Here is a 26,108-nt window from a genome sequence, read left to right as displayed (position 1 = left end):
AATAGGGTACTTGTGTACATGTTACATTTGCTTGGATGTTGTGAGCTATTTTTTTAATAAAACTATTTTTGTTTGAAGGTCTGTCTCAGAGCTGCTGTCAAATTCAAAATTTGATGTGAATTATGCATTTGGACGTGTGAAGAGAAGTTTGCTTCATATTGCAGCAAAGTAAGACTTACTTGAGTCCAGTCCAGAAGTTAACAATGAAAGTATTGCCGCAAATCTAAGGCACCAATGTAAGCTGGAAAACTCTGTAGTATCAGTTAACATTTTGTTTTTTGCACTTCCTTTTTGTATTTTGTTTGTTCTTTTAGCAGTGTGCCTGCCTCATTTAGAGGACAGGCTTCACACATATCTAATGGCTTTCCAAATATTAGTGAAGGAAATCTTGATGGATACTTTTATCCTTTCTGTGAAATCTCGGTAGATGAGTCCAGAAATGTAGCCTTTATGTGTATCCTGTGTAGCCGAGTTACTCTTGCCTTTGTAGATTTAGAGAAACCTTGTTTCCAGGTGCTGATTTTTTTTTGAAGTATTCTAAAACAGTGGGAAGCACTTGGATGTTCATTGGGAAGCAGCTGTTACACAGTATTTCATGTGACCATAACTTTAGGGCATAGAGCTTGACCAGTCCTAATAAATTTTTGTACTCTGGATAAAGGGCTTAAATGCAAATTACAAAGCCATTACCTAGGTTATTTATTATTTATGTAGCTCTTCAATGGGGTTAAATTTGTATTGCCAAGAAACAGCCAGATTAACATCCTTAATAGAAATGAACCAGATAGTTTTTTAAATGGCCTTTCAGGAAATTAAACTTTATACTTATGAATGAGTGGTCTATATTTGTGTTCCATTTAAAATATTTTGAAAGTTCTTACATTGAAGACGTTTAAAGAAGAAGGTAAAAATAAGAGAAATAGTAGCATTGTGTATGGATGGCAAATAATTGGGCACAATAAAGGTAGAAGTTTGTCTTCAAGCACATTATTTTAGAAACACCTGTTTCCCAAACATTCCATCTCAAACTTACATGCTGCTTCTATAAAATTTATTTAAAGTACTTAAAAAATGCAAGCAAATTTTTAACATGCATCTTAGAATTATCTTTGAAAAGCTGTATTTATTGTGTTACACAGTTTGTGGACTCTTAGTTTGTGAATAGTGGCTAGTTATTGGGTTGTTAAGAGATCATCAAGATGCTGGTTTTCTAACTTACTGTACAGTTAGAATTTAGTTTCTTTGGATTGTTATGTAGCAATTCTATCATTGGGAAAACTAATAACAATAGATAGGTTGTGATGTATACAGAAGTACTATATCTTTTATCCTCCCAATCAGCTCTTTTTCTTGAAGTTCAGGAGTATGATAAACATAATGCAAAGTTTCTTTGTTCTTGGTGACATTGATTGTCCTGAAGACCTGCTGTATTATGAAAAGTAAAAGGAAGTTATAGATTCAGAACAAATAGCAAAAATATTTGTAGGGGTTTTAGAATTTTTCTGATAGTTAAACTTTAATATGTAACTTCCAGGCACTGGCACATAATAAAAAATGATATTAGAATTGTTATATAATGGAAAATTCAGTCCAGTGAATAAAGGAGTTAAGAGGAAATAGTAAGCAAAATGTTTTAGAAAATGTGTTTTTTAAACAGTTGGTAGCCTTTAAGAATCACCGTTGGTTTTTAAGTCTCTAAAATCACATAGTATGTAAGTACACATTTTATTAGTACAAGTTATGAAAAGTATGTTCTCATTGCATTTAAGTATCTTTCCTTTAGCTTTGTGTGTCTTGAACTATGAGGGTGTGAAAATGGTTTTGTGTTAAGATTTTCTGCTGAGTGTAATCTGTACATAGTGATGCTGTTGTCTTTGTCAGTATAGATTTGGTTTGTAAATATCCTTGTTACAGTTATTCCCTTCCTTATTTTGTTTGTAGCTGTGGATCAGTTGAATGCCTTGTTCTCTTATTAAAAAAAGGAGCAAATCCAAACTATCAAGACATTTCAGGATGCACACCTCTCCATTTAGCAGCAAGGAATGGGTAAGAAAAATGTCTTTAAAATCCTTAAACAAATTTGCGTGTAGTGCTCTTGAGCTGACATTTTGTAATATTTTTGCATAGTTCAAACAAAATACTTGTTTAGGTTTTTTTAGTTTTTTTACTTTTGAAAATGGAGATTGCACACTTATAGGGAACTTGGAGATTAAAATCTGTGCTTGAAATATTCAGAAAATAATTTTATATAAATAGGAAATTATGTCTGAAGTGCCAGTCATGTTAGTGTTTTCTGCTAGGCAGGAGCTTAAGGATTCTTACAACAGTCATCAAACCAAGGCATGTGTTCACCTTCCAGTTAGCTAAGTAACAAAATAATTTGAAGAGAACACTGGAGTGCTTGGAAGGGTTCAAAGGTTTCAGATTTTTACAAAACACAAAGTTTGCACGATATTAAGAGAAGGAAAAAAACCCCTGAACAGTGAGCAAACATCTTTTTAAAGTCTTCTAAGATATCATTTCTTGAGTTGTAGCATGCAGAAGCACACAGCTGATAAGACTGTGTTTTTCTTATTAGAGCATGTGTGTGTTAGTACAGTAACTGAATTGTATCGTGGTTGGTACTTCAGGTTAGGAGGAGGTAGTGTTTAGGTATGTGGGAGTGGTATCTGTAGGAGAAGGGAGGAAGAAGCAGACAAATGGTACACAATGAAATACAGAAATACACAGATGAGACAGTTATGTGGAAAGGACGCATGAGAAAGGTGAAGGAGGTACGAAATAAAGAGGAAAAGTAAGAATAAACTCTTAAAGGTAAAGCACTTGCAGCAGTAAAGACATTAAAAGACCAAACAAAACATGACGTAGAAAAACCACCCCTGCTTTCATTAAAGCACTTATTATACTTGCCCAAGATTTATGAAGTGTTCCAACGAGTGTCTCATCAAATAATGATTTAGTGGTGTACTGTAAATGTGTTCGCTGAAGTGTACCAATGATGATGAACTTCATGGACTTCCATTTGCTGAACTCTAGCTTCTTGTCTTGAGAGCGTAGTTCATGCTGAGCTGAAGCTGTTGGAATGGTAGTTAAGTACTTCTACACTTTCCACAAAAACATTCAGCTGTACAACTGTGGTTTTAGCCCTGTGCTGTCATATGTCACGCTTGCACTGTGCGAGTCTCTAGTGCTGCTGATATGCTCAGTACCATATTTCTTATAAATTAAAACTACCTGCTATGATATGAAAAAAGATGAATTGAGTGGAGCTTAAGAAGTTACTGAATCTTTGTAAATGATTTTATCTGGCTGGGTTTTAATGTATTCTTTTGTTTATAGCCAGAAGAAATGTATGAGCAAGCTGCTGGAATACAGTGCAGATGTCAACATTTGTAATAATGAAGGCTTGACTGCAGTAAGTGCTGTTGATTCTCATGGTGCTCTTAAAATGAATGAAGAACTTGAAGATTCTCATTTCTCAAGCTCTTGCTGTCTTACATGTAAATAAACAAAACGTCTGTGTCCAGTGCCCTTAAAAATTAAAAGATTTGATCAAAGTACTTCAGCATGTGATATTATTTCAAGGCTTCTCTTTGTGAAAATTTTGTCAATAGTATAATCAGATTTAAAATCATATTTATGAAACATTTATTTCTAAATGAAACATAAATCATAATTTTGTACTTAGATTCATTGGTTGGCTGTCAATGGACGAACGGAATTGCTTCATGATCTTGTTCAGCATGTCAGTAATGTCGATGTTGAAGATGCAATGGGACAGACAGCCCTTCATGTGGCTTGTCAAAATGGGCACAAGACGGTAAGTTTCTAAATTTTATTAATGCGTTGGAATTGTAAAGGATTGGGTAATGCCTCAGTGGTGTTGTGTGTGCTTTTCTTTGTAAACTTTAGGTGAGTCATGCATGTGATTGTGGTTAGAAGTGTGTAGAATTCTGTTGTTTGTGTAAGTGTTGACTGCATGCATTTCCCTGGGAATAACTAATTTATTCTTGTGGAGATGATTGATTTCAGTGTTTATGTGCATTTAAGTGACTTACTGTATTCTATTCAGCTGTTCTGTAATACTATGATTACCTTGTTTATTGCAGGTTTTGATGTACTGTTAAACATTTGAAAATGTTATTCCTTACTTTTTAGAATGTGTTTGATTCATAATTGTACCAGCTATTATGAGCTTTTGAAGTCTGAAATGATCTTAATGTACTATGAATAAAAATGAACAGAGTTGGGTAATTTAGATGTTTAATATTAGAAATAAACAAATTTGCATAGACTCTTTTTTTTTTAATTGATGTGTGTGAGTTAATTTTTAGGCTTACCAATTGCATTAGGGCTGACTGTTTACTCTCAAAGTACATATCTGGATGCTTTACTTGAACTGTGTCACAGCCATATAGAGTAGTGATTTTGAATTATAGAGATGTCTCCAGGGCTATATACTGTTAAAAAAAAAATTAAAAATAAAATATCTTTTTACCCTGATCCGTTCTGTTGTCATTGTCAGAGCTCAAATTTGGAAGACCACATTCTGCGAAACTGCTACCTATAGACTTATCTACATTATATGACTGGAAAATAGCAAAAGTTGTTTGAGAGTCTGTTCAATGTTTTAATATTTTAGAATTTGCTTACTTATTTTTTATTCCAGAGTATGTTTAAAACTTTGCCTTGTGATAAGACTGTTACTAATCTGAGGTTTATTTCTCTAAAAAGTGTCCTTTTACTTTTCAAAATGTCTTGTAGTTCCAGGGGTCTTTGGGATTAGCTGAAGTTCAATAAAAGGCATTTTTATTAAAATGGTAAGTTCAGAGGAAGCTTTGGGGTCTGACAGCTACCATTTTCCATCTACTATTCAGGAATTTTGGTTTTGAGATTCATTACCAAAAATTAAATTGTTTAGTGTAATTAGACATGCATGACATGGTTGCAAGACAATAGAAATTTCTGTTGCTCTTTTCTAATGCTGGTGTTTTCTTCTGTTCTAGACGGTGCAGTGTTTGCTAGACAGCGGTGCAGATATAAACAGGCCAAATGTATCAGGGGCAACTCCGCTCTATTTTGCTTGCAGGTATATGTTCTTAACTTTTGAATACTGTGCTAAAAGTAGAATTGTTTTGGGTTTTTTTTCCCTCCCGCCTTGTGCATTAACAATGATTAGAACACATAAAATCTAAGAAACAAAGGCTGACTGATATATATTTGAATGTAGTTTGCTGTCTTATCTAAATACTTAGCTTACTATTGCAGGCTCATATGCCTCTTTCTAAGAGACATTTTAAACATATAGCTGTGCATCTTCTAATATGACTCGTAAATTAATAACTGCTGAAATTTTTTTCTAAAAACATGAGATCTACCAACAGGCGACTTTGAGTAAACTAAAACTGTAGCCTTTTATAGGGCAAGTTTGGCTTTTCTTTAATGTACATTGTGGTATTACAGTGTATGTGAAATGTGCGTGTATGCCTTAAAGTTACAACGTTGATTTGAAACGATGTTGTTGCTTTGATCAGTTCTATTTTCTTCACAGTTTAGTTTTATTTCAAAACTAGTCACGTATGATAAACGATCTTTTGTTTTAATTGGAGCATTTTGCTATTTGGTAGAACATTTACAGTTTTATAATCCCTGTGCTTTGGTTACCGGTTAAATAGTTCATCTATGATTAAATGTTAGTATAAACAAAAGAAGAAATGGACTAACCTGGCAGCCTGCCAAGAATTATGTTGAGGGAGTCCTGATCTCTGGAGTTAGTTTAAGCTGATTCCTGGCAGCTGAGTAGAAGGGAAGTAGAGAATAAATAGCTGCTAGCTAATTGTATGCCTTTGTGCTTGATCTAGGGACTGGCACTGGCATCCACTTTAAAAGAAATAAGCAACTTGCCTTGGCTTGGAGATTTTCGATGAGAAAGGAATGTGTTGCACGTACAGCAGTGATGTTCTTTTAGAAATTAACAGTTGGAGCAGCTGGCAGGGTAGAATGAACAGGATGCATAGTGAAAGTTGATGTCTTGGCATTGCCAGTTGGTTGTGCTGCCACCAAGGAAGAAAAGTTGTAGGTCCTGGATGATAAGGAGAGCAAGATGGAGTAGCAGTGGCTGGATATGGCTGGAGAAAGGGTATGGATGCTCGAAGTCTGACCCTGTCTTTTCAGAGTGTTGGGTTGTGCGCTTAGTGTAGAGAATTACAGTGAAGCGATGCTTCAAGAAGATGCTTTTTTAGCTCCTTTCTGAGATCTGGTAGCTGTCGCTGAATGTTTGTTTGCAAAGTCAAGTACGTTGTATTAACCTGTTGGTTTCTGGGCTTGGAAGGACATGGATGAGAAGAACTCAGCTGGGAACTATTAAGAGACCCTCAGCTGTTAATTGTTGCTTTTCCTCTGCCCTTCCTGAACTGTTAGTGCAGGCAGCCTTGGTGTGCTCCAGGGCAGCAAATACTCCTATATATTTGTGTAAAGGGTGCACTACAAACTACCTTGTGATCTAAAACTTCATTGAAAAACTTATCTGTAAACCTCATTATGTGTCTTTTGTATCAGTATTTTATTTCACCCTTTAGGTGCTTCTGTATTTTATTTGTCAGTGTATGCACTAAGTAGTGGGGAAGGCACTAGTCAACTAGTGTGTCAGTGTGTTTTTAATGAAGTCAACATCTAATCACTGGTAAAAAATTTCTCATTTTCTTCAGAAGAAGGGGTTTTGGAAAGTATGTACTCTAGGTGCTGAGGGATATAAGTAATCTTTAGTCTTACTATTTTCTAGGCAGTGATGGCCTGTTGGAATAGTTGTGAAATTCCCGACTCTAAGAAACATGTGTCCTATACAACCTTTAAATAGATGAGTGAGACTATTAAATAAACTGACTGAAAAAGTAAAACTCATCGTTCTTCACATTTAAAGGCTAGGTTAAAATATTCATATGTATTGATTGAAAGCAATCAGAGCCAAAAGTGATGTTTTGAACTCTTGTGCAAAAAAAGATGTTTTATGAATAAAAAACTTACTACTTGTTTTACTAATGGTTAAAGTACATTTAGAATATTTTTTTCCCTAAATCTAGTAGGAATGAGCAAAGACCTTGGTGAAGAAAACTTTCTATGTGAAGTAAATTAGGGTGTGAATTGAGAAAGAGGTCTTTTTCAGATAATGCAACTCGTGTATTTGTGAGGCTAGGCTAACTTGAATCATTTCTGAATGGTGGGTGTGACTTTGACTTGATAAATGGCATATACCTAGTTTTGCACTGTGCTTCTGCAGTGGCCTTGAAAGGTAGTAGAACAATTTAAATGGCATTATCTTCTGTCTCGTGTAAGTGCTTAGTTTCTCCTAACTAATTTGATTTTGCTTGTTTGATGCAATACAGCCAGATTTATCACTCATAATAGAACATAAGTGCTGTATTAACTATCTTTTTTGTGTCTTCTTTTGAATAGCCATGGTCAGAGAGATACGGCACAAATTCTTTTGATGAGAGGAGCCAAATATTTACCAGACAAAAATGGTATTACTCCACTGGATCTCTGTGTGCAGGTATTCAGTTACCAACACTATTTTTCTGTGAATTTTTATCACTTACTATAGTGTCACCTGATCAGTGTTAAACTTTTTTATTTTTAAGGCCTATGAAAGACGATAATCCTTTGGTAAAACAGATATGCAAGATTAAATATTTTGCAAATGAATTGATCCTACAGACAGATTCCAAATTTGTACCCTTTGCAGAAGTCTTTAACATCTTTAAAGAATTTGCAAGACTTGAATTAATGAGAAACAAAGTTTGCAGAACTGTATTTTGACTAGAAGGATTGGGAATCCTTGGTATAATGGTAGTAGTCTATGTTTAGGTTCTTAACAAGTAAGAGGTAAAGGCATGCAGAAAGCAGGGATTGCTTTAAATATACTTTCTTTTCTCTTGAAGAAATATTGCTAATTAGAAGTGAATAAAACTTACATGGTACCGAGACTGTTACTTTTCGAAGGTATCCCAAATACTGTATCTGGATGAAGGAAAAATTTAAGCATTTTCAACCTCTCTGCAAAATGCAGTCTTCCTTGTTTCCTATCCCATACTGTTTAAACATTTTTCTGTAGTATGAATTTGAAGTCAACATGTAGATAACATGTGAATGAATGGAAGTATTTGAACCTTTGCTGGTAATCAGCAGACTAGGAAACTGAACTGGAAGCTAAAATGAACAAAACTACTGCACTTTGTGGACATCATATTACCTTACTGCATGTCATTAGTTTGGCAGGATAAAGTTGAAATATTCATATCTTTTTCTGTACTAATAGATGAAAATAACCTCAAGTTATTTAATTTCTGAATATTGTTCACGTTCGTAAGATCTGCAGTTGAAGCAGCTGTGTGTGTGTGGTAGAGACTACTGTTTCCAGTACCTGTGGGATATTTTTGGAATGTTTAACTCTGAAAAATTTATTTCATAGGTTATCTGTCTTGATCAAACTAGGTTACTCTCAGCATTTCTTTTTGGATATAAGAAATCCTATTAAATCCTCAACTCACATTGCTCAGAACTATGCTCTCTCACTGCTGACTTGACTGTGAAGGTCAAAGTTAGATTTTTTAAATTTTTTTCATTTATTATGGCAAAATGACATGCTATTACCATAAAACCGTGTGAAGTCTAGTCAATTTTGAGACTTTCTGTAGCCACAGATGCGTAAGACAGTATACAAGTATGTGCTTAATGGTGCTATTGTTATTTTTTATGATTAGTGTTTTGAATGTCTACTTCAGTCTCCAGTTTTATGATCCCTACGGTACCACTTTATACATCAAAATTCTGTCAACTATTTTTAGGTGTGAGTAGTGACACCTGGTGTTTGCTCTTTTGTAGTGATGATCTTGCTTTGTTCATGATCATGTAGTTTATAAGCTCATAATTCTAAGTGAAAAAGGAAAAACCCAAAATATTTGCTTCCCTTTAATTTGAAGGGTTTTATTGTTTGCACGCAGCTTTGCTGTTCAGAGTAGATCCATGTTTTTAGAAGGCTGAAATTACAGTTTCATATTTTTCTTGCCAAAGGTATTACCTTAATTTTGAAGAGCTGACTTCTACTTCTTGTGGGTTCTGGATGGTTTAAGTTTTAATACATGGTTTCTTGGCGCCAGGAACGATTAAATGAATCTGTCTAACAAATATGTCATTAGTGGAGTTATAAACTGTTATGCAAAGAGAAGAAGTCTCTGGAGTTGCAGAATTTAATCCATTATATGGTCATCTTTCCAGTGTAGACTTTGATGTGTGTTAAGTGCCTGCTTAGGAGTATACCTGTGTTAAATAAGTGTAGAACAAATAAACCACAAATTCAAGTTTTCTTCTTTCAAAAAAAACGTTTTTCTCAAAAATTTTTGAAGTTAGTCTGGGCTGTTGATTTAAAGCAGAAGCGAAATCATGCTTATGTATTGATTTTAAAGTTAAATAAGTCTTTAAGCCCCTAAAATAGAGTTTGTCCCATTTCTTCCTTTAACAAGTCATATTTGTGCCTTTAGGAACCTTTAGGAAAATATTTTTTTTTAAGGATTAGATTCTGGGTGTACCTGTGTTATCCATCAGCAATGGGAAAAGAAGCTAACTATTGCCCTGTTTTCAATTTCTGGTAAGCTGTTAGAAAGCAGTAACATTTGTTATATAACAACAGTAACAAAGTAACATTTGAACAGCGGAAGTAGTAAAGTGTTTAAAGAGAACAGAAAAAAGGGAGTGGATATATGTGAGTGGATATACTGAAAGTATTTGATTCCATCTTCTACTGGAAGTTTTTTATAACTTTGAAACATGATTGAATTCCAGTTTATTTTAGGGTTGGATCTTTCCATTCAGAATTAAACAAAAATTGTAATCTTCAGTAGGTTGTAATGCCTATAATACCATAAATCCTAATTTTAATATTTCTTTTAAGTAAAATGGTTTTTCATCTATTATTTTTTAGGGTGGGTATGGAGAGACTTGTGAAGTCTTAATACAATACCACCCTCGACTTTTCCAGACAATAATTCAAATGACACAGAATGAAGATCTACGGGAAAACATGGTAATACAGCAATATGCATTTTAAAGCTAACAATTTGTTTGTGTTGTGGAGACCTGATTGCATAATATTACTGTTCTGATTAGAAGATGCTACCAGCGGTTGACTCTCAGTGCTGCAGTAGATGACCACTATGTACTTCCTCTGCCTCTCTTGTGGAAAATTTAAAGTCTTCACATAGTTCTAAACACAAGAATTTGGGATTAAGTGTAGGACATACTTAAATGTAGTGTTCTGATTTTGGATATTTGCCAAAGTGATCGTAGACAGTGTAGGAATTCAAAGAGGAGACTTGTTACAAGCGTCAGTACAAAGGTGCTGGTGGAACATTCTATATGTACTATTTCTTTGCATAATGGAGCCTATTTTCCTTCGTTTTGTGATTATGTGCAGATATCCATTTAAGCTGTGTCTCAAGGCTTGAATCATCTAGGATGAACTTGAATATTTGGTGTATGAGCTCACCTGTACGAAGTTGCCTAGGACAATTAGAGTGTAAAAGACTACAGCTGCAATTTCATTTGATTATTATTGCTGTAGATGAAACTTCCTTTTTTCAGTGCTTCTTCGATACCTATTTCCTTTATTATTGTGGGGTAGTGCAATCTAAAGAAAGATAAAGTAAGGAAAACAATTTTTGTTTCTTGATTGTGTAGGGATGAGGAAGCATGGGATGCTTATTACCCCTTCTGAATCTAGCTAGCTGTGGGTTTTTAATATACTGTTTGCTTGTAAATAATAGCAAGCAATCTCCCAGACTTTAAATAAAAAAAAAGAATAATATATTTAGTGAGTTATTGGCTGCCACTTCACTGAACTTAGTTTGTTAGATTTTTTTAAGTTTGTCTTGTTCTATGTAATACCATTATTTCCACTACTGGACTGAGGATTCACAAATCTGTGCAGGAACAGTGTTTAAATTTCAGAGATAGAGTTGAGTTTTATGAAATAAAATGACAGGTGAGAGTTCTCGAGTAGGTATTAGAAACATGGGGAGATGGTGTAGATGTTTTCAGATAAAAGGGAGGTGTAAAGGACTAAAGCCATGGAACAAAAAAGACCTACAGAATGGTAAATGGCAAAGTATGCTATCCTGTGTAGTAGAAGGGAAGACAATAAACAAGAAAAATGAATGTTTCGTCTGTCTGTGTGCAAAACCAAGATCTGAACGAGAAAGTATACAGAATATATTAGATAATACATGTCATATGCTTCCATTTTGGCAGTAACACATAGTAAGTGTGGCTTTCTGTGGCTAAGTTCTGAGCTGTTCTGCCCAAAGTCTTATATATGACTAGTTCATGCTCTCTGAAAGCAATGACATGAAGAGACTGGATGCATGTTAGAAGTCAGGACTCACATTTTAAATGTTGACAAACTGGAGAAATTATCAACAGACTGCACGGAGAAAGATGCAGTCTTAGACATTTGTAGCTAGAGATTCAGCTGAACCCTGACGAATAACTCACAGGATCAAGGATGGTGAAGTATTAGGAGAGATCACTTAGTGAAGCTGCAGGGCTTCCGAAATAGAACATCTGTAAACCAGGCAGGCAAATTAGACGTCCAGTTTAGATTGCAGATACAAATGCTTTTGCCTCAGGGTGGAGCGTTGGACTAGATTATCTTTGTGAGATTCCTTTTCATTCCACCTTTCTACAGTTCTGTGATAGGGATTACAGAACTTTCTGAAGCTGAGAGAGAAGGGAGTAAATGAGAATACAGTAGGAATTAATGAAGACCAGTGCCACTGAAGAGTTAATTTATCTGGGAAAAAAAAAATTAATCAAGGCTACAGAAAAGTGTAGAACAAAGGAGTTAGACAACTGGGCAGTGTCTGGGTGTTTGCAATGTAGTCTTTGTGAGCCAAGTGATGGTATTAGTGAAAAAAGAGGGGCGGTTTTGAGAAGAGGGTAATCCTAACAGTTATTGATTATCAGGATGTGACTTTGTTTCTGAGGAAGGACGTTCAGTATCCTGAGCAAAAGTTAATGTAGTGAGAGCAAAGTCTAGGATGCAGGGTTCATTTACATTGTGTCATAAACTGAGGAGTGAACTGAGGAGAGAGGTAAGTTAGAATCATGGAACTCAAAATATGCTTTTAGCTTTCAGAAGTTGAAAGTGTATCCAACTTCATTTTCGGATTAAAATAAGTTGTTTTTATCAACAATTCATAGTATTCTATAACATTACATATCCTTAGTACATACATTGACACTAGAATTTATATCTTTCAGTAAGCTTTGTAACTTCCAGTGAAATGTTAACTTCCAGTGAAATGTTAACTGAGGTTAGATTAGCCATTGGACAATATAGACCTACATTAATATTGCTAGGTGTTAATGCTTGGACGATAATGTTCTAAATTAAATGTTTATCCAATGCTCCATGACATTATGCAATTTCTTTTGTTTTAATGTATCAGTTGCGTCAAGTTCTGGAACACTTGTCTCAGCAGAGCGAAAGCCAGTATCTTAAAATCCTGACAGGTCTTGCTGAAGTTGCTACAACAAATGGTCACAAACTGCTTAGGTAAGTGTGAGAGGATCATAAGTAGACTGATAAGCTACCTAGTAGTTAGCGTTACTAGTAGTTACAATAGTCTAAACTATCTGATACTAGGCACATGCTGGAGTAGATGGATCTTGCATCTGATTCTGTATGACAGCACCTGCTTAGATTGCTGTATTTATGAGGACTTCAGGAGAGAAAATTGGTGTCCTTGTGTTGCTGCTGGCACCTAGAAGCTTGAGTTGCGGAGAAGTGTATATTTTGCTTGGTTAGTTTGGCTGTGTCAGCTCTTGGCAGGGAAGCTTTTAGCTATCAGTCATTGCTTTTTTTCCTCTTTGCTTCTTTTCTTCCACGTCCTTACTTTCTGTCTGCTTTTGTTGTATGTTTGAAAGGTTTTTTTTTCACTTGTGTCACGTGTGCTGGCTCTGATTTCCTTCTATGGCTACTAATATGTAAGAGTAGAAATTTCCATCTGCCAATGTACTATCTTAGCAGTACAAGTAGAGGTTACTTGGGGAAACATGTAAAATAGGTACGCACATTTTCCTAGTATGCATTCCTAGTTTTTGTGGCATTTGTTTGAAGGAGTTTGTGCAAAATGTGTTATGTGTAGTCTGTTGGAACACCACTAAATTTTACTGTTTTCAGTAGTTAGCAGAACTGGCTCTGAATTTTATGCTTTGCTGGAAGCTAAGATCTTTTCTGAAAGAGGTCAAGAGCCTGAAAGCATTAAAGGAAGTCCCTACAGACTAGTGTAATGCTACTAGTGAAGGCTGATAGGCAATCATTGCCAGAGATGCGTGTATTTAGGGTAGCCTGTGACTCTTGCTGTCCCTCTTGTCTGTGGTACTTTGTAATATGTCACAAGGGAAATGGAATTATTTTATTTTTCTATTATAAGAAACAATTTCACAAAACCTGTGTTTCTGTTGTCTCCAATTCTGTCCCATGTCAGAGGCTTCAGTCTACTTCAACTAAGTATTTCTCAGTTGCTTTATTATTTAATGTAATGAAGATGAAGACAGGACTTAGTGAACACAGACCTCTGAGCTTGGGCCTCTTCCTGCTCCTTCCTCCTTCCAACAAATAGTGTGCAAAATGCACTCAGTACATTAAAACCTCCAATAATGATACTCTTGCATGGCTGAACTAATATCATCACTATTAATTTCCTGGGTGTTATCCCGCAGATATTGGGTTTGGTGGTTGTTTAGTTTTAAAGTGTCTTAAGTTGTTTTTTGTAACGCTTCGAGCCAGGAGTGCCACCGAGCTTCTGCTGGAGGACTTCTGTGTGAAATACCAGAAAGGAGCCTGTTCAGTTAGCTTTACTGCCATTATGTATTTTGTCTCTACAGGAAATAATTGTAGTATGACATGATTTGGTCTTAATAGTGCAGATAGAGCCTAGCTGAACATTTGAAAATATTCTAATAAGAGCTTTAGTGTACTATTAAAAACACGTCAAAGTTTCCCTGTTTGAATCCTCTGCTTGGAGACAAAGAAATTTAAACTGAAATTTTACCTGGAAAATATTGCTGCTGCAGTTTTTGTTGTGTTCAAGATAGAAGAATTCTTATTGCTTGAGGTGTAAAGAAACAAAACTGAGTTGAATTTGATCAAGAATGTTCTGCTTGTGCATGAATTCATGAATATATCAGATTCTGTACTGAATTGGTACAGAGTTCAGTTAAGACACAAAACTTGTAATATATTTATTGGATAAATAAAAGGCATACTGGTGCTTTTACGTAGTATCTTTTAGATCATGTTTCTCTTGAGTAGAAATAGTGCCATCTTCTGCCTTCCTGATCCCTTGTCTAATTGAGATAATTAGTGGGTGTGTAGGATAGTAGCTAGGTGAGGACGGGGTGTGGCAGCATATCTGGTTAATCATTACTCTTCTACCGTTGGATGCTATATTTTTCTGGATTAAAAAATGTTCTCAACCGAATATCCCAGTTTGTTTCATATATTGTGGTCCTTACTGTAGTAAGTTAAATTTCTTAGCAGTGGTTCATAAGAAGTTTACATGTGTGTAAAACCAAATTAAGTATTTTGCAAGACTTAGAACTTGCTGTTCTTATTTCAATTCTAGTTAAAATCTTGAGTACATATTAGTAAAATTATAGTGCTGATGTTTGATGTTTGGGGCTGGTGCAGGAAAGAGAAGTTAAAATTAATTAGTGTTTAAAGCTTAGGGGTTTTCTCAGCATGTGTGTCAGATCCTACCATTAGATTGTTTACTGCTTAATATACTAAATTGTTTCATCTAGGAAAAGAAACTTACATGTTCCATTTCCCCCCCCAGCTTGTCAAGTAATTATGAAGCTCAAATGAAGAGTCTCTTAAGGATTGTGAGGATATTTTGCCATGTTTTTCGCATTGGCCCATCTTCTCCCAGTAATGGAAATGACATGGGCTACAATGGAAATAAAACTCCAAGAAATCAGGTGTTCAAGGTCAGAAAAGTATATGATGTTGTTAGGAAGATAGACGTTAAAGAGATGAATTTCACAAAGCATGCATTCATTAATCAGACATCTCATGAACAGGAAGTAAGTTTGGTTGATGCCCCTATCCCTTCTTAATTTAAACCTACCTTTTTCCCTCTCCTTAATTACTTTTTTTCACTGAATTTATTTGACCACTGATGCACATCTCATCTTCTGATTTCTGTTTATTTCTTGTTTACTGTATCATTTATTAGATGTTGAAGGCTTAGTTATGGAACTAATTTTTATAAACTTTGTTTTTATTTCTATTATTTTATTTAAGAGTGTAGTAATCTCAAGATGCGATGATAGTAATATAAAAGATTTTATTAATAATATTTTAAGATGGTATTTGGAGAAGCATTGAGAGTTCTGATCACTGTTTCATACAGCTTCACAAGATAAATGGAAATCGCTGCTTTCACTGTTACCGTGAAGTATTTTCCCAAGTTGTTCTTGAATGTTATTTTACATATTTTGAAACACACCAGTTTGCTACAGCCCTCGCAATGTTATTTATTTATAACTGTTTCCAAATGCTTGCTTTAGGAGCTTGCTATTTAGATGTTTAATTTCTGAAGGTTTTTTTTGTACTTTTTGTTTGAGGAAATCCCTCTGTCAAAAACCATAGTTTGCCTTTGTGTAAAGCAGTTTGTTTCCTGTGTGCCACTCAGTCTGCATTGGGTATGACTGACACACTATTCAGAGCACTTAAATAATAAGAACTGAAGGATCGTCTCTCTTTTTCCCTTGTCTCCCTCCATCCTCTTATATGGCACAGTTCTTATCACCAAAGTGAAATGGTAGTGATTACATGAGAATTTTCCTTACCTTTGCATTTCTTTCAGGCTCTTTAGAAAATGATATTTTGAAATTACTGCATTTGTTTGATGATATGATGTGTTTGTCAGGTTACTTCTCATGACTTTTTTAGACAGAGCTGTATTGATAAGGTCATGAAATATGATACTCTTAATTCCAGCTATATTTAGTTAAGTAGCCTATCTTAGAAAGATAGAAAATATTAGACTATCTAAGAAACTAGCACAAATGTTTGTTTTTCTGATAGCGTAACAGTTTTAGTAATTGATTTATACAATGATTATAAAACTAGTGCTTGAGTATGAAAAATACCGTATGCAAGTTGTAGTGCATTGTACAGTATGCAATGTAATAATTGTCCTTTATGCTGAACTGTGTTGAGCTAGATTGGCATATTGTGAGTTTAACCAGATTTCTGTTTTCAAAAAACAAAGCCTTACCCAAATTGCAAGGATCATTTTGTTAAAGACAGTATTTTCTAACAGTTTTAATGAAAATTGATTTAAATATACCAGCTTAAATGGCAAGCAGATGTTCAATGTGTTTAATACAAGAACTCTCTGTGGGAGATAGTCTGTCACCTTTCTGTGTAGATATTCCGCAACTTTTTTTCTTCAAGGTTTTAGGAGCAGCTGACCTTGTCTGCTTGCATTTTGTGTTTGTTCATAGCCCAAAAAGAAACAAAAATGAAGGTTTCATGCTTTTCAACTCCAGATCATTTCAGAACTCGCTATAAAACAAACAAAACCATTAAACTTGGTATTTGTGAAGGAAATTGTTTTTCAGCAGAATCACGTATCTTTGTGTCCAAACAACTTCATGTGCTGAAGGAGTTGTTTCTCAATTTAGTATGAGTTTAAGTCTTTTGTGGTAGACTTACATTATGCAGCTGGCACAGTTGTACTGGAAAATATCAGTAATTCTTAATTGTGTAAAACCAACATTTGTGGTTTTAGTAAATAAGCAAAGTATATACTACTTGTTTGTTAGCATTAGCTAACAAACTAAAAGTTTCAGCATTATTTAAAAATTATTATTGTTAATTTAGTTATTTTAGAAGTAGTAAAACTGAGGCAGCCCTTCATTAGGACCACTGTTGTGTCCATGAGAATTTTAAGGTTGATTTGAACTTCAAACTTAAAAAAAAATCCAAAACTGCTGATGAGAACTTATTCTTGTGTGGAAATGGGGCACACTGGTCTGGCGAGGCTAAGTTAGTCTTCAGTTGTGTTCCTATTAGCCTGTTCTTCCCTGAATTTACAGTAGGAGGGTAGTGGGAGGTGAGACGTAGTGCTGTAGTCAATTGAATGACTTTTCATTCTACCTTATTCCTACCTTCCCTTTCCTTTTTCTTTTTTGCCCTTTCCTTGAACACATAGTGATTGATGATCCCCTTGGCCTTTTAGGAGAAGGGTAAAAAGCCTACTGGATCTCTAGATTATTACAGTGGTATGGAGGAGGCTACTTGAAGACCTGTCAGTTTTATGTCTTCACTGGTACTAGTACTTGCGTGTGGGATGTGCTTGTCAGTGGAACAGAACTTTCTGGTTTTTGAGTTTTCTTGAATATGGGCTGTGCAGCTCTTTAGTGCAGACTGTTAAGGAAACTGTAGAGACTGCCATTCCAGAATGGGAGTTAAATCTATATTTAAAGAGTCAATGTGGAACTTAAGGATTTCAAATTTGAGATCAATGTTGAAAATTTTAGAGAAAGTAGCTTTAAATTGTAATTTGCTGCCAATCTTAATATGAAGTTATGGATATAAACTTTGTAGACAATTTCAATTTTGATGTAGGTTTTATGGGGGAAATCAAGTCTCTTGAAATGCTTGTTGATGTCCCCTGTAAGATCTTGAGTACTTTACAGAGCACAAGAAAGTGATACAGGTTACCACCCATGTCTTGGAATGCACTTCTGCTAGGTCCAAATAGATTTGTACCTGATGACCTTTAACGATGCACTTTATAACTCCCTCTAAAAAGCTAGTGCAAAAAACATATTTTTTCCAGCTTAAGAAATAAAGAAAATTTTTCTTCTGACTTTTTGCCTAATGCTGTGTTAAGCTTTTCTGTATTAGTGTAATGATTGAACATATTGTGAAGAGTTGTCACTGTACCCTACCTTGGAAGGAATTGAAAATGTGGGTATATCTTGATCTGGGGCCGTCTTTGCTTTACTGAAGGTCCCTGCATGTAATTTATTGCAGGCCTGGTAAATTCAGGCCTATCGGAATACTTTAGAAGTGGAGTCTTGTGGTTTAACCCAGCAGGGAGCTAAATACCACACAGCTGTCTGCTCAGTCTCTCCCAGTGGGACAGGGAGAGAAGGGGGGGAAAAAAAAAGGTAAAACTCGTGAACTGAGATAAAGACAGTTTAGGACAGAAAAGGAAGGGAAAATGATAATAGTAATAATGAATATACAAGGGATCCACAATGCAATTGATCACCAACTGTAATTGATGCCCAACCTGTCTCAAAGCAGCAGCTGCCCCTCAGCTGACTACGTGCAGTTTATATACTGAGCATGATATCATATGGTATGGAATATCCCTCTGGCCAGTGTGGGCCAGCTGTGCTCCACCTTCTTGTGCTCCTCCAGCCTGAACACTGCCAGGGTATGGGAAGCTGAAAAGTCCTTGACTTAGTGTAAGCACTGCTTAGCAAGTTCTAAAATATCAATTTATCAACATTGTTCTCACACTAAATCCAAAATAGAGGACTGTACCGGATGCTAAGGAAGTTAACTCTATCCTAGGTGGAACCAGGACATGGACACCAGCTGTTTAAGACATGTTCTTGTACTGATCTTGCAAGAAACAAAATGATCATTGAATTTTAACACCCAATCTTGAAACAAGCTACTGCTAGCTCAAATGAGATCCTGCTGATCAAAAACTTAATAAATAGTAATTTTGACCATGTTTACATTCATTACTTTTTCATGTATTGCTCTTCCAATTGCTGTTCAGTATATTCACACATTAAGGAAACTTGCTGCAAAATCTCCCTGTCTAGTTGAACAAAGTTGGGAAACTTGTAAAATTTTTTACTCATTTCAGATAATATTCTTTTCTAGAATTTAATTGACTTCTCTGCTATGACATAGTTACTTCATGGATTCAAGGATTAAGTGAGTGTCATCAGTATGTGAGCAGAGCCTACCAGTCTTAGAGATTAGGCTGTTTTTCCCCAAAATTCTTATCGATAATGGTAAGCTTTTTATTGGTAAATTTAAACAGAAATTTTTAATATGCAGCTTCTATAGGAACTAATTTACTGTGTATTGAGAGCATGTCTCTGAGGTGTACTGACAATGCTCCAGTTAGTGTAGACTTCTGATACAGTGTGCTCTGTATAGGTCTTAATTTTGAAAGGCAGCTTTGGAAGATGAGAACATAATTTTCAATATCTGCTAAGTCTTTAAATGCTTTAACTGGTGAAAAATGTTGATGCAACATTAATATATAGAAAAAGAAGTGCATTTGGAAGTTCATTCTTACTTTTGAAATGCAATGAAAGACTTGATTCAGAATTGTCTTCCTATAGGGTACACATTCCTGTGCTCACTAGACTGTATGATTGTGAGATGTCCCATTAAACTCCAATAAGGGACAGGACAGTCAGCCCTCCTGGTTTTTCTTTAAATGCTCATGAGAAAGTCACAGGTTTGTCAGCCCTTTCTCTCCTCTGTAGTAAGCCTGCACCTCAGAGCGAATGGGCAATGATGGAACTGTGCCAAGTTTCAGTTATATTGGTTTTAAGCTACTGGTTGTGAATAAAGAGTCACTTTGTTAAAATAAAATAAAATTTACGGCTTTAAAAATTTGTACATGATTCTGCTGATACTTGTTTCTGTTTCATAAAACTAGATGTTAGTGACCCTTATTCTGAGGTATCCGGGGTAATATCAAAATGACCTGTATAAGCTCACACTATGCATAAAGCGCATTGTACTAGATAAGAGCATGAGTCTAAATCTTAGTGATGTTGTCTGCAGTTTGTTCATCTACCTCATAGAGGAAGCTGCTTTGACCAGGGCCTTAAAGAACTGACACTCTCTTATTCTAGAAACTCAACATAATTGTTTCTCTGTTTGACTGCAGCAGTCAGGCAGTAGTGCACTGTGTAACAACCCCGAGGCCAAACTCTGTTAAATAGTTCAATGTTTCACTCTTTCTAAATTATTTTACCTTTATTTCATGTGCTACTTGGTTACTTTCCTTCTATATGAAATTTTCTCTTTGTGCTCTATGGCTACAAGTACAGATTTTTTTATATGTTTCATCTCTAACATGACTTCTAAATGACCACCTAAAGCTTTTGGATATGCATGATGTTTATTTGCTTTAAGAGGATTATCACATCATTAATATTACTTGATGTCATCGTGGTCCTTTTTTGTGTGTTTTTGCATGTGTTTGTTGCAGCCGCTGGAACTGCTCTGGCATTCGCTAGATGAATGGCTTGTTCTTATAGCCACAGAGCTGATGAAAAACAAAAGGGACTCTGCTGACATTACTTCTATTTTACTGAAACAAAAAGGACCAGATCGCCAGGATGCTACTCCTACGCCTTCCTGTGCCACGGCAGGAACTGAAGGCAGAAAAGACCTGTCCACTGATGCTGGCAAGTCAAAAACATATGATGTTGCTGGGAAGCAGGAAGCTTGTGCTGATTGCCAGGATGTTATCTCCATGACAGCAAACAGGCTCAGTGCTGTCATTCAAGCCTTTTATATGTGCTGCTCCTGTCAGATGCCCCAGGGGTAAGGAGGGGATCCTGTTTGTTATCTAAACTGTTACCATTTATTTTAAAAACCATATATGCTTTCTTGGAAGAATGTTGGTGCTGATCACATATTAGTAACAGTCAAGGATATGCTTTCACTAGTTGAATTTGAATGATTTTTTTTTTCTGGCTTTAATGGCACTAAACAGCGCAGCAAATTTTCCGTAGTGCTGCTGCCTGTTAACATAGCTATGTTGGGTCAGATTTCTCTTTAAATGTCTAATGGCTCTTTGTAATTATACATCATTATGTGGGATACTTGCAGACAGTGTAATTTTGGTCTCTTGAAACTTAGTTGTTCTTGCTGCTTGTTCTTAATGTGAAATTTTCCTCTAAATTTAATGTGATTATCTGACAACAGCTACATTTCAGAAAAAAAAACATGGGTTATCTTTGTGTGTGAAAATGACAACTGGAGCAAAGCTTGTTTGGCTATATTGCAGAAATTTATAACAAGGAGAGTTCAGTCTCAAAGTAACTCACTTGCTATGCTCTCTGGGGCTTTGCAAGCATAGTTTTATGTGGAACGGGCACTACAACCTAGGTGTATTTCATGCCATCGGTGTCTGATTTAAAAAGAAAAGTAGTGTGTCCACTGTAACTGAGGTCATAGTCTGTCCAAGATTGTTAATGATGGTATTTGTGAACTTCAAGGAAAGAATCTTTAGACACCCTTGATTAGGCAGGTGTTGTGGTATTATAAGCTCTCTCGAGGAATCTGAAAACAAGGTTTCCACTACATGAAAACTCTTGGTTATAACCAGCCACTGTAAGTATTTTTCTTTCTCTGCGAAACTTTGTGAAATAAAAGCTTTTAGATTGACCAGTACTATTTGTCTGTGGCACACTCCTCTGTGGACGTTCTGGAAGATGATTCGGGGATCAATATGTTTCACAAGTGCCTCAGTCCTTTCACTTTTAATTTTATTGCACCTTGAAAAAGGAACTGCTGGTTAGCTATTTCCCTTGAAATCTCCACCAAGCCTTGCTAAGATAAAATGCCAGTAAAGTATTATTTGTAGAAGTGATTAAATGCACTCCACTTACCCCATGCTCCCCTGGCAATTTATCTCTCTGTACCAAAGCTGAGGTGGAGAGGTGACTGTTTCCATTTGTCCAAGTGACTTACTGATGGGCCTTGTGCAACGGATTTGTCCTTGTGCATAATTTGCACTTCAGGTTAGGGAGAACCACAGTCGATACTAGGTAGGTTTAATTGAGAGTTATTATCCTAGAAGCCAGTAGAGTAGGCACTGTTCCAGTGACAACTCCCTGGGATGCAGGAAAGTAAGGCAGAGCACACCTGAATTCTGTGTTGCTCTAGGGTTTTTTGGAACTGTGTAGAGAAGTACAAAGATCTGAGACTCTTTCTGTTTTATTGAAGTTTTCATTTTAATAGGAGTAAATGCCACAACAGTGTAACTCGATGATGCTGCTGCGTCTTCAAATAACACTTGAAATTACAACAAATGATGTTTTCTGACAAAATTATTTAAATTTACTCTAATTTTAGGTTTGAGTGTCTTTTATGTTTAATGGAGGAGAGTAAACAAAGCTCAGTTTTCCATTGTTCCTAATATTCATACCATAAAGATAGCATTTCATGCTTAAATGGAAAATTAGCTAGTTAACATTTGAAATATTGATGTTATTTTCTTTGACTTGCCATGATTGCTTTTCTTCTGCAAATGCTGATATTGAATCTAGGAATTCTTTGTTAATATAGTGAAATACAAAGTTTTCAGCATCAAATCTGATGGGTGATGTTGAGCTTTTTGGTTTGTTTTTTTTTTTTTTTTTTTTAGTTTTCTGTGTATATTGTATCTTACAGTCTGCATGGCAATTTACAGGTAGAGTTAATTTCCTTTCAGACAGTCCTCTAGTTATTTAATATTTTCAGATCATCTTTCAGCACAGAAGTGAGTTTAAAATGTTCCTATTTGATCTCTGGAAGATTTTATTTGATTGTTTGGGTTTTTTGTGTGAGCTTGTTGCTTCAAAACAGTAAGAGAAAGAAGGGAAATGGCTCAGTTCTGTATCAAATGAGTTGCTCTTTTCTTAATTGGTGTGGGGAACAGAAACAGCTGTAGGATTGTTATCCTGGACTTTTAAAAGTGCTGTTTTTTTACAACCGTTCAAGGCACTTGATGAGAGGATTTTATCCTTGTTTGCAAGTATTAATTAGCTTTTGCTGAAGCTAAAAGGTCCAATCAGGATTTCCTTTTTTAAAAAAAATTCTTGTATTGAAAGCTGGAAGGATTCAGAAGAAAACAGGGACTAGAAATGCATGCGTCAGCAAATATGCAAGCCTTACTGGTGCATTAGAAACGAAGGAAGTGCCTGAGAATGGTAAGAATTAGGGCTTCTCTTCACACAAAGTTGATGGGTCCAATAGCCCAACTGAAGTGCACCTACACCAATGCATGCAGCACAGGCAATAAGCAGGATGAGCTGGAAGCCAGTGTGCAGCAGGAAACCTATGACATACTTGCCGTCACGTAAACATGGTGGGATGACTCACACAAGTGAAGTGAATGCTGCAATGGATGACTATAAAATCTTCAGAAGATAGAGGCAAGAAATGAGAGGTAGTTGGGTGGCCCTGTGTGTTAGAGAGTGTTTTGTCTGTATAGAGCTTAATGATGGTGATGATAGGATTGAGCATTTATGGGTAAAAATTGGGGGAAGGCCAACAAGGCAGATACAATGGTGAGATTTTGTTATAGATCACCCAACCAGGGTGAGGAGACAGATGATATACTGTATAAGCTGCTAGAAGTCAGAAATGTCAGCTTGGACTTCCATAGGTCAGTCTTTGACCTGTTAAGGAAACTGACTGACAAGAGTCCCTTGGGAGGCAGTCGTGAAGGGCAGAGGAGTCCAGGAAGGTTGGACATTATTCAAGAAGGAAATGTTAAAGGGCAGGCTGTACCCATGTGCTGAAAGACGAGCTGGTGGGAAAGAAGACCATCCTGACCGAACAGAGAGCTTTGGCTGAAAATTGGGATAAAAAGGAGAATTTATGGCCTTCAAAAGAAGGGGCAGGCATCTTGGTATGTCATGAGGCTATGCAGGGAGGAAATTAGAAGGGTCAAAACCCAACTAGAACTTAATCTGGATACTTCAGTAAAGGACAATAAAAAATGTTTCTGTAAATAAATTAACAGCAAAAATAGGGCTAAGGAGAATCTCAAGCCTTTGTTAGTTGTGGAGGGGAAACAGTGACAAAGGATGAGGTACTTAATGCTTTCTTTGCCTCTGTCTTTAATGGTAAGGCCAATTGTTGTCTGGGTACCCAGCCGTCTGAGCTGGAAGACAGGGCCTGTGAGCAGAATGAAGGCCCCATAATCCAAAGTGAAATGGTTAGCAACCTGCTACACCACTTAGACACACACAAGTCTATGGGACTGGGTGGGATCCACCCAAGAGTACTGAGGGAACTGGTAAAAGTGGTCATCAAGCCCCTTTCCATTATTTATCAGCAGTCCTGAGTAACCAGGGAGGTTCCGGTTGACGGGAGGTTAGCAAATGTGATGCCTATCTGCAGGAGGGGTGTGAAAGAGGATTCGGGGAGCTACAGGCCTATCAGTCTAACCTTGGTGACAGGGAAGGTTGTGGAACAGATCACGTGCTGCATGATGGCACTCGAGGTTCAGCACAATCAGATGATCAGGTTTAGTCATCATAGGTTTATGAAAGGCAAGTCCTGCCTGACTAACTTGATCTTCTCTATGACAAGGTGACCTGCTTAGCAGGTGAGGGAAAGCCCTGTGGATGTTGTCTAGCTTGACTTTAGAAAAGCTTTTGACACCATTCCCCATAGCATTCTTCTGGAGAAACTGGCTGCTCTTGGCTTGGATGGGTGCACTCTTCACTGGGTAAAAAAACTGCCTGGAAGGCCAGGCCCAAAAAGTTGTGATAAATGGAGTTAAATCCAGTTGGCAGCCAGTCACAAGTGGTGTTCCCCAGGGCTCGGTGTTGGGGCCAGTTCTGTTTAGTATATTTATCAATGATCTGGACATGGGGATAAAGTTTGCAGATGACAGACGCCAAGTTGTGCAGGAGTGTTGGTCTGCTTGTGAGAAGGAGGGAACCGCAGTAGGATCTGGGCAGGCTAGTCATTTTCAACCTGAATGATCCTGTGTAAAATATGTATTTCGATTAGTTTGAGCTTTGTTGTTCATATATTTAATAACAGTGAGTAGGTTGCTTGACCTTAATTATTGGATTTTTGCCTTTTCTATTAGTTTTACTATAAAATCTTAATGCTGCTGAGTGTTTCATTTCAAGATTGACTAATTAAACACCACCACTTTCTATTTGCATAGTATTTTACTTAAAAGTATGAAACGTTGTGTAATTCAAATTCTTTTCAACTTCATTAACCAAAAGCATCTTATGATTTTCTTTGAACAGGATGACCTCGCCTCGTTTTATAGAATTTGTCTGTAAACATGATGATGTCCTTAAGTGTTTTGTTAACCGGTAAGCTTCAAGAAATAGGGGATTTCTAATTTCTGTGGGTTTTTTACCCCAAAATAATTCACACTCATATTTTTGTTCTTACTGAATTGTGTTTTTGGTTTATTGTTGTGACATATGTACCATATGCACTTTAATGATCCTGCCAGATTCAAGGGAATGTATGTTAATGATTCAGAGCTCAGGCTTAAACAAACTTCTCTATATGTAAGCGATAGTTTTGTAAGATTCTGTGATATGTCATGGACAAAATCTTTTTCACAGAGCAGCAGGGTAATTTCCTTGATGTATTCTTGCCCTCAAGAATACATTGTTCCAAATAAAGCCTTTCCTTTAAGGCAGATGAAACCTTTCTTTCTTACTCAAATGTGTTATACTTATTGACTTCTTAAAGGCATTTGAACTTTGTATGCTTGGCTATTTTCAGAGTTTTTCTGGGACTGCCCAATTTATAACCTCTTTTCTCTCTGGAAAGCTGCTTGTAATCCTCTCTGTTCAAAGGATGCGGTAGTATAAGTAATTTAGCAACAAGTGTTAGGAAATCGTTATGCAGTAGAAGAGTCTGTTGGAACTTTTCTTTGACTAATTGCATTATCTCTTTATGTAGACTATGTATATCATGAAGCATAATTACTAGATCTCTGACTAATAGCCTTCTAACCTATTTTTCTTTCAGAAATCCCAAAATAATTTTTGATCACTTTCATTTTCTTCTTGAGTGTCCTGAACTAATGTCCAGATTTATGCACATCATAAAAGCTCAGGTAAATGTCAGGGAATGCTTAGTTGCAACTTCTGTGAGTGTAAAACAGGTGTTTTGTTTAAAGATAATATTTCTAAAAATTCTGTTTGAGGAGGATGAAAGAACAAAGTGTGGCCTCCAGTGCTTCTGAATGTGGGATGTATCAGATTAAACAGACACGACAGCCAGATTTCTG

The 26,108-nt window shown here is 36.2% G+C and overlaps 1 protein-coding gene across 4 annotated transcripts in view; it reads left to right on the top strand.

The window, feature by feature from the left end:
* The window catches only part of HACE1 (HECT domain and ankyrin repeat containing E3 ubiquitin protein ligase 1), a 54,449-nt gene that overhangs the window by 5,711 nt on the left and 22,630 nt on the right, over nt 1-26,108 (top strand). For 2 of the 4 annotated variants that reach the window (XM_054061887.1, XM_054061889.1), the window contains exons 3-14: nt 79-168; nt 1,942-2,046; nt 3,340-3,415; nt 3,689-3,820; nt 5,007-5,089; nt 7,453-7,549; nt 9,977-10,078; nt 12,501-12,607; nt 14,895-15,141; nt 20,328-20,665; nt 25,105-25,173; nt 25,847-25,934. In XM_054061887.1, the coding sequence (XP_053917862.1) occupies nt 79-168; nt 1,942-2,046; nt 3,340-3,415; nt 3,689-3,820; nt 5,007-5,089; nt 7,453-7,549; nt 9,977-10,078; nt 12,501-12,607; nt 14,895-15,141; nt 20,328-20,665; nt 25,105-25,173; nt 25,847-25,934 (1,534 nt within the window). Of the gene's footprint in view, nt 1-78; nt 237-1,941; nt 2,047-3,339; nt 3,416-3,688; nt 3,821-5,006; nt 5,090-7,452; nt 7,550-9,976; nt 10,079-12,500; nt 12,608-14,894; nt 15,142-20,327; nt 20,666-25,104; nt 25,174-25,846; nt 25,935-26,108 lie in introns of all 4 variants that reach the window. The other 2 variants (XM_054061888.1, XM_054061890.1) reach the window with 2 other exon arrangements.

Source organism: Cuculus canorus, chromosome 3 (assembly GCF_017976375.1).
Source record: "Cuculus canorus isolate bCucCan1 chromosome 3, bCucCan1.pri, whole genome shotgun sequence".
NCBI lineage: Eukaryota > Metazoa > Chordata > Aves > Cuculiformes > Cuculidae > Cuculus > Cuculus canorus.
This window is presented reverse-complemented; position numbering and strand designations above follow the sequence as displayed.